This window comes from Onychomys torridus, chromosome 7, assembly GCF_903995425.1.
Source record: "Onychomys torridus chromosome 7, mOncTor1.1, whole genome shotgun sequence".
NCBI classification, from domain to species: Eukaryota; Metazoa; Chordata; class Mammalia; order Rodentia; family Cricetidae; genus Onychomys; species Onychomys torridus.
This window is the reverse complement of record NC_050449.1, coordinates 32,433,053-32,444,927: the sequence shown is the minus strand read 5'-3', so window position 1 is coordinate 32,444,927 and position 11,875 is coordinate 32,433,053. Positions and strand designations below refer to the sequence as shown.

Below are 11,875 nucleotides of genomic sequence, written 5' to 3'. Positions count from 1 at the left end.
TAACCATGTTTCTCAAGGCCATGTCAGGTCAGTCAGTCCCTCCACTTACTTGCCAGAATTCTAACCTAGCATTGTGAGATGTGGTCATTATCAGGCCTTGATCTTTTGAAATAGGAGGAAAAAATGAAAGTGATCACACAATATTTTTAAATACATTAATTTTTCTGATAAAGTTTTTAAAGTACATGTGAAAGAAAATGATGAATTAATCACACCAATGGTAAATAAAGGTATTCAATGTCTTTAAGAAGTAGAAATTCATTATTGAAAGGGAATACAAACTTTTTCACTCTATTACCAAAAAGACAAATAGAGTAGAATAATGGCCACACAAATGGAACTAATGAAACTTCCAAGTTCTGTAACTACATGACGAGGACACTCTTTCAGATCAACACTTTCTCTTACTCAGGATCTTTATCAAGGCATCTTTAACATCTTTGTTCCTCAAGCTGTATATTAAGGGATTCAGCAGAGGAACTGTATTGGTATAAAAGACAGAAGAGATTTTACCTTCATCCATTGACATGGCAGAGGATGGTTTGAGGTACATAAATGCACCTGATCCAAAGAACAGAGAAACAGCAATTATGTGAGAACTGCAGGTGTTGAAGGCCTTGGACCTGCCCTCAGTAGAGCTGATATGGAAAATACTAGAGAGGATGAGACCATAAGAAATAAAGATGGTAATGCTGGGCACAATGATGTTGATGCCCACAACAATAAAAACCTCCAGCTCATTGATGTAAGTGCTGGTGCAGGAGAGCTGGAGCAAAGGAAGAATATCACAGAAGTAGTGGTTGATGGTGTTGGCATCACAGAAGGTCAGTCTCAGCATGCATCCTGTGTGAGCCAGAGCACCAGAAAATGCCATCATGTATGAGCCAAACATAAGAATCAAACATAATTTAGGAGACATGACAATATTATACAAGAGTGGATTGCAGATGGCCACATAGCGATCATAAGCCATTGAGGTCAGCACATAGCACTCAGAAATGGAGAAAAAGCTGAAAAAGAAAAGCTGGGTCATGCACCCTCTATAGGAAATAATGTTCTTCTCTGATATAAAGCTCATCAACATTTTGGGTGAAAACACAGAAGAATAACAGAGGTCAACAAAGGACAAGTTAAAGAGGAAAAAATACATTGGGGTGTGAAGGTGAGAATTCAGTCCAATCAAGATAATCAGTCCCAGATTTCCCAACACAGTGATCACATACATCACTAGAAACAGGATGAAGAGTGGGCACTGGAGATCAGGCTTCTCTGTTAATCCCACCAGGATGAATTCAGTCACTGAAGAACCATTTTCAGGACCCATTCTTCTTTAAAATAATCTATGTGCACAGCCAAGAGGAAAAGTGTTAGAGGAAAATGCAGCCATGACCACAACAGCCTTTCACAGGATATAAGAGTATCACCAACAGAAAGTATTCCTTTAATTGTGATGTTTATCTTAACTAAATTATTTTCATACACATGTACACACACAATATTATTTCATACTTGCTTTGATTGTTTCCACCTTCCCTCCCCCAACTATTCACAGATCCAGCCTCACTCATTACCTAGCCTACTTTATATTCTTTTTTATTAATCAGGCTAATTTCGGTTTCTCATATATATTTGGAACTGTGGCCTTCCCTAGGAGGATGGCTGACTTACCAGGCTAACACGGTTAGAGAAGACTGACTCTCCCTCTCCCAGCACCCTACAATTGCCAGTAGATCTTAGCTAAGTTTGCAGCTTATTACCCAACTCCACTTTCTGTGCTAGTGTTGGTCTGGATTGGACTTGCACAGATCTTGTGCATGCTTTTACAACCACTGTATGTTTGTGTAGCTACCATTATGTGTCCGAAAAACAGTTTTTTCTCACATTCATCCATTCTCTTGCTCTTGTACTATTTCTGCTCTCAATTATCAACAAGATAAATAACAGAGTACAATATCAAGCCCATTCCACAAATGACTGTCAGTAGTTTTCTATGAAAATATGACTCCTGAAAGGCAAAGGATAAGAAAGGGGAGAGCTGAATCAAGAGAGATCATCATCCTATTCATTTTTCCTTGTCTTGAATTTTCCCCTCATTAGTGATATTGGAGTTATATACCTTGGAAATGTGATGGCCTCCAACACAGGTTAGATTTCGATGAATTGAGATCAGTTCATTGTCATAAAAAAAAAAAAACCAGGAATGGTTTAGTTACTCCCATGTCAGAGAAAAAGCTATAAATGTACAGTAATGAGATTCTGTCCAAGGAGAAGGAACTACTTAATTCTTTGGCCTTCACTAAGGTCTCCAATGTCTCTTCACACTCTCCATGCCCCACTTTTAATGGATTATTATATCACTTTCACTTGAGTCTTAATATTGCATGCTATGAAAAATAGTAACTTATATCTTAGATCTCTGGAATTTAGTCTGAAAGAAGACAATAATATAAACTGAATTTTGAAGTTCACATTTATTCCATAAAAATTATTGTGTTTTGTCATTCTTTACTTACTTGGATGATCCTGGAAGAACAATTATATCACAGATACATTTCAAGTATACATCTAGTCAGTATATCCAAACTAAAAATCATACCTTGCTATCATAACTTACAACCACCTCAAGCATCAGACCAAAATTTCTATCACATTTACCTTCCATAAGTGTGAATTTTAATATGCAATTAATATTATTATGCACTTAGTTATAAACCATGTAGTTGATGACTCAAACTTCTCAGGAGAGAAGTTTTTATGTGTAATAGGAAAAAAGTTGTTTATAGCTATACCTAGGACATTAATCTGTCATTATTTTCCTTAGGGGCTTGATTTTTACTCAAGTTTTCCTTCCCTTTAGGGATAGGAAATCCCCCAGGAAAAACGAAAAATAAATTATTTCTAATTCATCAAGAAGATTGAACAGGAAGTGCAGAATTCTACTTCATTAACACAGCAACTGAGCCACAATTTTGAACTCACTCAATCTGCAGGGAATCTGTGAGGAATCTGAAAATTAGGCATGAGATCCCTGCATCCTGACCTGCTATGAAACCAGCTACAATGGATCTTGTAGGTAAAAATAAGCTACCCTCTTACCATGCACTGTTCTTGACACAGCAACACAGAGTAAGGATGAAAATTTACCCCTGGGAAATGAATGTAATGCAAATACACATATTCAATGCCACATTGTGTTCATGGGTTATCCATAGGATCATTTTCTATCTAGCCTGTCTCACAGGTCTTTCATGACAACACAGTGTATATACTCTTATCCCAAATGCCAGTGAGAAAGTGATGGCATCTGAGACTGGTAGTCTGTATAGTTAACACCTTTACTTAGGTTAATATAGGGGTAAGAGTTCAAAACTCTCTCCTACTGGTTTCTCCCTAGAGAAGAAAGGTTCATGGTACTTCCAATGCAGCAAATCATCTTTGGGTTAAGTGTAGATGTTTGGCTACTATCTATAATGCTAGGCTATGGTGGAGTATTAATAGTAATTAAGATTCAGTAGCCTTGTTTTCAGTTCCAGTAAGAATAGATATGTGGAAGTGGACTGGTGACCATCACAACTCCTACCCAATGTGTGTCAAAGACATGAGATATCAAAGCTCCTAGCCCTACTACTCCCAAGCATCTCCCTAGGGTACAAAGAAGTATGTGATATGCCATAACACAGCTTATTTGGATACTGCTGTTCAATTGATTTCAGTCCCTGTTTTATCAGAACACTGATTGTGTGTATCATATTCTGAACACCTGGTAGCCACCAGCGACAAAGCAAAACAAGAGTTAATGTTATTTTTAAGCCTATCAAAAATAGTTAATAACAATATTTTTCAAACTCTACCCAGAAGAGGAAGAAAAGTGAAAATGTCAAAATTAATATGATAAGCCCAGTGTTACTAAAGTCACACAAAAAGTCATCCCATGGACGTCTTTTAAGTGTCTGTTTGTTTGCATATCTCAGGTAGCACGTATAGGCTAATTTGGACATTGTTTAAAACTATTGTTTTCCAACCTATGAATGAGGATGTGTTTCCTTATATTTATGTCGTATTAATTTCTTTCAGGAAAGTCTGGTAGGTTTTGTTGTTCAAAATGTTCTACTTTCTCTTGGGAAGCATTGGTATACATGCTTATTTTCTTAATTTCCACTTTGTATTAATCATTGTTAGTATATGAAAATGCAATTGACATTTAAATGTTAATATTTATAATTTATTTTATGTTTGTATTCATTACAGGATTTTTGTTTTTTCATTAGAACTTTGGAAACAGAGGGCCACATCCTCTGTAAAGAGAAACCATTATTCTTCAATGCATCTAATTTAATAGCACTTGTTGGTTTTCTTGCCCAGTGATTCTATCTAGAACTTTCAGTGATATATTGAATGAAAATTTCAAAAGGGTTGTCAGTGTATTGTTTATCCCAGAATCAATGTTGAATGAGCTCTTATCCTCTATCCTTATTTTACATAATTTTCTCATTCTATCTTAACATTTTTGTTATTTTGAGAATTACCATGTTTTTATAGCACATTTCACTAATCACATTTAAAGATGATTTAGATCAATTAATCATTTATTGTTAAACCATGCCACATCTCATGCTGTACTCAAAGAAATGTAAACTCCACTCCTAGTCTACACAAATAAGACTAAGAACCAATTATTTGTTGGTTCTCTCTCATATTTTGTGTGTGTCTACAATGTGTGTGTGTGATCTATGGGTTTGTTTTATGTGTGTTTGTGGGGTATATACCTGGTGTGTGTGTGTGTGTGTGTGTGTGTGTGTGTGTGTGTGTGTGTGTTTGCACAAGAGCACACAAACCTGTGTTTATACACAGGTGCATACAAGCACACATTCAAATATGCATGCATCCTATGAACTTGAATTAGAACGGCAATGCCTCATTTGGATTCTGTAATTATATTATATAACAGCTATGATAATTGAGTAACCCTTTCATAAATACCAACCCTAGATGATATAGCCTCATTATTAGGACAGCTGTGGAACCTACAGTGAAAGTAATGGCTACTACAGGAAGATGGGGCCTGAGTAGGGATTGGGAGTGCTTTACTGGGATCTGTCCAAAGCCTGAGTCTGGGGGGAAGCAAGGGTGGCCATAGAAGCAATGGCTAACAGGAAAAGATGTAGGTGGCTTTCATAACCCAAAAGGCAGGTCATAGTTCCAGTGATAGCACACCCAGTTCCAGCTTTCTTAACTGATTTTAGAGAAACACTGGAAGCCTCTGAAGATTATGCTGTCTACCTACATCACTCACACATTGGTCTACAACAATAATTGAGATCTGTGTTGGCCAGGACAGTTCATGACTCCTTGAATAAATAGCTATCTAGACCTGAGAAAGGCTCGCCAAGTTCCTCCTCCAGAAATAAAGGAAAGAAACACATTCAAAGATAAAAACTTAATGTGCTGGCAGTGGTCCTCAGTAGTGCAGCACTTGCCTAGTCAGTCCTGAGAGTCCCTAGGTTCTATATCCAGCACTGCTAGACAATGACAGTGATAACTGCAACACACATTGATGGGCTGGGAACATGGCTAAGTGGTTACAGGCTCTTATCTGTTCCCATATAGGACATGCATTTGCTTCCCAAATCCCATCTCAGGTGACTCACAACACCTCTTACTCCTGCTCTATGGAATCTAGAGTTCTCTTCCAGACTCCATAGGCAGGCACACACACACACACACACACACACACACACACACACACACGAAATTAAAAGTAAACCTTTAAAAAATAAATAATTTGAGAGGTGAGTGCCTGGGTTATAGTCAGAGAGGCAACTACGCCTGGGTCCCACCGCTGGACACAGGCCACCTCGGGAGGACCTGACCAACTTGGCCCCAATTTCCTGCCAATAGGCGGGCCCTGCGTGAAGGCTCCCCTCTTCCAAGACTGCAGGCAGAAACTGCAGTCTCCATACCCTGCCCCCACACCCATTTGCCTGAGACCCCAGTCACTTCCTGAGTCTCAGAGACCAGCCCCCAGCTTCCACCCGCCCTGGAACTCCCATCTGGACCAGAGACCCCAGCCACTTCCTGAGACTCACATACCAGCCCCAAGCTTCCATCCTGCCCTGGAAGTCCCATCTGGACCAGAGACCAGAGGAACTCCCATCTGGACAAGAGAAGCTCCCATCTGGACAACATAAGGAAACCCCAGGGACTTCCCAAGACTCAGAGTCCATTCCCCCAGCTCCTACCCGGCCAGCACTCTCATCTGTACCAGCGATCCCATCTGGCCCAGAGCTTCCATCTGGACCAGAGAGAGGCTTCCGAAATCTGTCAACTCTCTCTGGACCGAGTACAGTGATAAGACCAAGAACGAACACAAGAGGAGATGGGCAGACGTCAAGGCAGAAGTACATACAACAAAATAAAGAGCAATACAGGATCACCAGAACATAACCCTTCTCCAACAGCTAGACATGAACATCATGGAATGGAAGAAGAAGGACGAGGAGAAGGAGGAGGAGGAGGAGGAGGAGGAGGAGGAGGAGGAGGAGGAGGATAAGGAGAAGAAGGAGAAGAAGGAGAAGGAGAAGAAGAAGAAGGAGAAGAAGAAGAAGAAGAAGAAGAAGAAGAAGAAGAAGAAGAAGAAGAAGAAGAAGAAGAAGAAGAAAATAACCTTATAAGTAACATCATGAAGAGGCTAGAGCCTTATGTAGAAGAAATCAAAAATAAAGTAGAGTAACAGACAAACAAAAAAAATGGGAAGAATGCTATAAAAACCTAGAGGAAAGAACAATTAAAGCAGAAGAAAACAATAAATCCTTGAATGAAAATCATGAAAAAGCAAGGGAGACAATCCAAGATTTGAAGAGGGAAATAGAAAAAATGAAGAAGACACTATCAGAAGGAATGTTGGAAATAGAAAATCTGAGTAAACAAACAGGAAATTCACAGGAAAGTATAACCAACAGAATGCAAGAGATGGAAGAGAGGATCTCTGGTGTTGAAGATATGATAGAAGAAATAGATTCATCAGTCAAAGAAAACACTAAAACCAACAAAGTCATGACCCAAAATGTCCAAGAAATTTGGGACACCACGAAAAGACCAAACATACTAATAATAGGAATAGAGGAAGGAGAAAAACACCAACTCAAAGGCACAGAAAATATATTTAACAAGATCATAGAAGAAAACTTACCCAATTTAAAGAAGGAAATGCTTATAGAACACCAAACAGACTAGACCCCCCAAAAAAGTCCCCACGCCACATAATATTTAAACAACTAAATGTACAGAATAAAGAAAGAAAATTAAGGGCAGCAAAGGAAAAAGACCAAGTGACTTATAAAGGCAAACCCATCAGAATAACATCCGATTTCTCGATGGAGACTTTGAAAGCCAGAAGGACCTGGACAGATAGAATGCAGACACTAAGAGATCATGGATGCCAGCCTAGACTAATATACCCAGCAAAACTTTCAATCATCATAGATGGAGTGAACAAGACCTTCCAAGACAAAACCAGATTTAAACAATACTTATGCACAAACCCAGCCCTACAGAAAGCACAAGAAGGAAAATTCCAACCTAAGGAAGGCAGATACACTCATGAAAACACAGGCAATAGATAACAGCACAGCAGTAAACACCAAAGAAGAGAAGTACACACACACTACCACCAAAAAATAAAAATAACAACAGGAACGAACAATCACTGATCAATAATATCCCTTAATATCAATGGACTTAATTCACCTATAAAAAGACACAGACTGACCGAATGGATGCAAAAACAGTACCCATCTTTCTGCTGCATACAAGAAACACACCTCAAATTCAAAGACAGACACCTCCTAAGAATAAAAGGCTGGGAAAAGACTTTCCAATCAAATGGTCTTAAGAAGCAAGCTGGTGTAGCCATCCTAATATCCAGCAAAATAGACTTCAAACTAAAAGCAATCAAAAGAGATGATGAAGGACATTACATACTCATCCCAGAAAAGATCCACCAAGATGAAGTCTCAATTCTGAACTTTTATGCCCCAAACACAAGGGCACTCACATATGTAAAAGAAACATTACTAAAGCTTAAAACACATATAAAACTCCACACAGTAATACTGGGAGACTTCAACACCCCACTTTCACCTCTGGACAGATCGGCCAAATTGAAACTTAACAGAGACATAAAGGACTTAACTGATGTTATGGTTCAAAGGGACTTAATCGATATCTACAGAACATTCCACTCAAACAAAAAGAATATACCTTCTTCTCAGCACCCCATGGAACCATCTCTAAAATCGACCACATACTTGGCCACAAAGCAAATCTCAAGAAATACAAACCAATTGGAATAACCTCCTGCATTCTATCAGACCACCATAGTTTAAAGTTAGATTTCAACAACAGAAAAAAACTACAGAATTCCTACAATCTCATGGAAACTGAATAATGCTCAACTGAATCACCAATGGGTTAAGGAAGAAATAAAGAAAGAAATTAAAGACTTCCTAGAGATCAATGAAAATGAATACACCACATACCCAAACTTATGGGATACTATGAAAGCAGTGCTAACAGGGAAATTCATAGCATTGAATGCCCACATAAAGAAGCTGGAGAAATCTCATGCTAGTGACTTGACAGCACACATGAAAGCCCTTGAACAGGAAGAAGCAAAGTCTCCCAGGAGGAACAGACACCAGGAAATTATCAAATTGAGAGCTGAAATCAATAAAACAGAAATAAAGAGAACAGAACAATATAAAGGATTAATGAAACAAAGAGTTGGTTCTTTGAGAAGATCAACAAGATACACAAGCCCTTATCCAAACTAACCAAAAGATAGAGAGAGAGCATCCAAATTAACAAAATCAGAAATGAAAAGGGGGATATAACAACAGACAATGAGGAAATCCAGAGAATCATCAGGTCATACTTCAAAAACGTCTACTCCACAAAACTGGAAAATCTAAAACAAATGGATAATTTTCTGGATAGGTACCACATACCTAAGTTAAATCTAGACCAGATAAACCATTTAAATAGTCCAATAAACCCTAAGGAAATAGAATCAGTCATTAAAATTCTCCCAAACAAAAAAAGGCCTGGACCTGATGGTTTCACTGCAGAATTCTACCAGATCTTCAAAGAAGACTTAATACCAATACTCTTTAAATTGTTCCACACAATACAAGCAGAAGGTATATTACCAAACTCCTTCTATGAGGCTACAATTACCCTGATTCCTAAAGCAAACAAAGATGCAGCAAAGAAAGAGAACTATAGACCGATCTCCCTCATGAACATTGATGCAAAAATACTCAATAAAATTCTGGCAAATAGACTCCAAGAACACATCAAAACAATTATTCACCATGATCAAGTAGGCTTCATCCCAGGGATGCAAGGGTGGTTCAACATATGAAAGTCTGTCAATGTAATACACCATATATACAAACTCAAAGAGAAAAACCACATGATCATCTCACTAGATGCAGAAAAGGCATTTGACAAAATCCAACACCCCTTCATGATAAAGGTCTTGGAGCAATCAGGAATAGAGGGACATACCTAAACATAATAAAGGCAATCTGCAGCAAGCCAACAGCCAGCATCAAATTAAATGGAGAGAAACTCAAAGCAATACCACTAAAATCAGGAACAAGGCAAGGCTGTCCCCTCTCCCCCTACTTATTCAATATAGTACTTGAAGTTCTAGCCAGAGCTATAAGACAACATAAAGAGATTAAGGGAATACCAACTGGAAAGGAAGAAGTCAAGCTCTCCCTATTTGCAGATGATATCTTAGTATAGATGAGTGACCCCAAAAATTCAACCAAGGAACTGATACAGCTAATAAAAACCTTTAGCAACATTGCAGCATACAAGATCAACTCAAAAAAATCAGTAGCCCTCCTATATACAGTAGACAAACAGGCTGAGAAGGAAATCAGAGATATATCACCCTTCACAACAGCAACAAATGATATAAAATACCTTGGGGTTATGCTAACTAAGCATGTGAAGGACCTATATGACAAGAACTTTAAGTCCCTGAAAAAAGAAATTGAAGAAGATGTCAGAAAATGGAAAGACCTCCCATGCTCATGGATAGGCAGGATTAACATAGTAAAAATGGCAATCTTACCAAAAGCAATCTACAGATTCAACACAATTCCCATCAAATTACCAACAGAATTCTTCACAGATCTGGAAAGAATAATACTCAACTTCATATGGAAAAACAAAAAACCCTGGATAGCCAAAAGAATCCTGTACAATAAAACAACCTCTGGAGGCATCACGATCCCCGACCTCAAGCTCTACTATAGAGCTATTGTAATAAAAACAGCTTGGTACTGGCATAAAAATCTACATGTGGACCAATGGAATCGAATTGAAGACCCTGACATTAACCTGCACACCTATGAACATATAATTTTTGACAAAGAAGCCAAAAATGTACAATGGAAAAAAGAAAGCATCTTCAACAAATGGTGCTGGCATAACTGGATGTCAGTGTGTAGGCTGCAAATAGATCCATACCTGTCACCGTGCATAAAACTTAAATCCAAGGGGATCAAAGACCTCAACATAAATCCAGCTTCTCTGAATCTGATAGTAGAGAAAGTAGGAAGTAGTCTTGAACGCATTGGCACTGGAGATCACTTTCTAAATATAACACCAGTAACACAGACACTGAGAGAAACAATCAATCAATAGGACCTGCTGAAACTGAGAAGCTTTTGTAGAGCAAAGGACATGGTCAACAAGACAAAGCGACAGCCTACAAATGGGAAAAGGTATTCACCAACCCCACATCTGACAGAGGGCTGATATCCAGAATATATAAAGAACTCAAGAAATTAGACATCAAAATGCCCAACAGTCCAATTAAGAAATGGGCTATAGAACTAAACAGAGAATTCTCCACAGAGGAAGTTCAAATGGCTGAAAGACATTTAAGGAATTGCTCAACATCCCTAATTATCCAGGAAATGCAAATCAAAACGACTCTGAGATACCACTTTACACCTGTCAGAATGGCTAAGATCAAAAACACAGAAGACAGCTTACGCTGGAGAGGATGTGGAGCAAGGGGAACTCTCCTCCACTGCTGGTGGGAATGCAAGCTTGGACAGCCACTTTGCAAATCAATATGGTGCTTCCTTAGAAAATTGGGAATCCATCTCCCCCAAGACCCATTTATAGCACTCTTGGGCATATACCCAAGGAATGCTCAATCATACCACAAGGGCATTTGCTCAGCTATGTTTGTATCAGCTTTGTGTGTAATAGCCTGAACCTGGAAACCACCTCGATGCCCTTCAACTGAAGAATGGATAAAGAAAATATGGTACATATACACAATGGAGTACTGCTCAGCAGAGAAAAACAATGACATCATGAGGTTTGCAGGCAAATGGATGGATCTAGAAAAAATCATCTTGAGTGAGGTAATCCAGACTCAGAAGGACAAACATGGTATGTACTCACTCATAGGAGGATACTAGATGTAAAACAAAGATGTCTAGTGTAGTGCCCTGGAACTCCCAAGTTGGGTAACTGCGGCCCTGCTTGCCTGACCTTGACCTTGATGTCCTCCCTATGCTGATTCCCTGCTGGTCTCCTCCCTCCTGAATGCTTAAGGGAAGTTCTTTGTTTGTGTATCCTGCATTTGGTGTAAACAGCTTAGATGCAAGAATGTAGAACATTCAGTAGTGAACTTCTGCCCTCTGGGGTTCCTCCATTGTGCTGTAAGCCTGTATTTAAGGTTCCCTCCCTTCTTCAATAAACGGCATTCAGCATCCCCTGGCACGAATGACCCGCTGTCTTTTGTCTCTGTTTTTTGATCCACAGCCCCTCGCTCAGACATGGT

The 11,875-nt window shown here is 38.9% G+C and overlaps 1 protein-coding gene across 1 annotated transcript; it reads right to left on the bottom strand.

Annotated features, from left to right (window-relative positions):
* Window positions 1-391: 391 nt before the first annotated feature.
* On the bottom strand, window positions 392-1,336 carry LOC118587270 (olfactory receptor 147-like). Its single transcript, XM_036193094.1, has one exon. The coding sequence runs from the start codon at window positions 1,322-1,324 to the stop codon at window positions 392-394; it is 933 nt and encodes a 310-aa protein (XP_036048987.1). The 5' UTR covers window positions 1,325-1,336.
* Window positions 1,337-11,875: the final 10,539 nt, after the last annotated feature.

Excerpts from the sequence above, each read along its gene's own strand:
- LOC118587270 (XM_036193094.1), bottom strand. The coding sequence starts at position 1,324 with ATGGGTCCTGAAAATGGTTCTTCAGTGACTGAATTCATCCTGGTGGGA.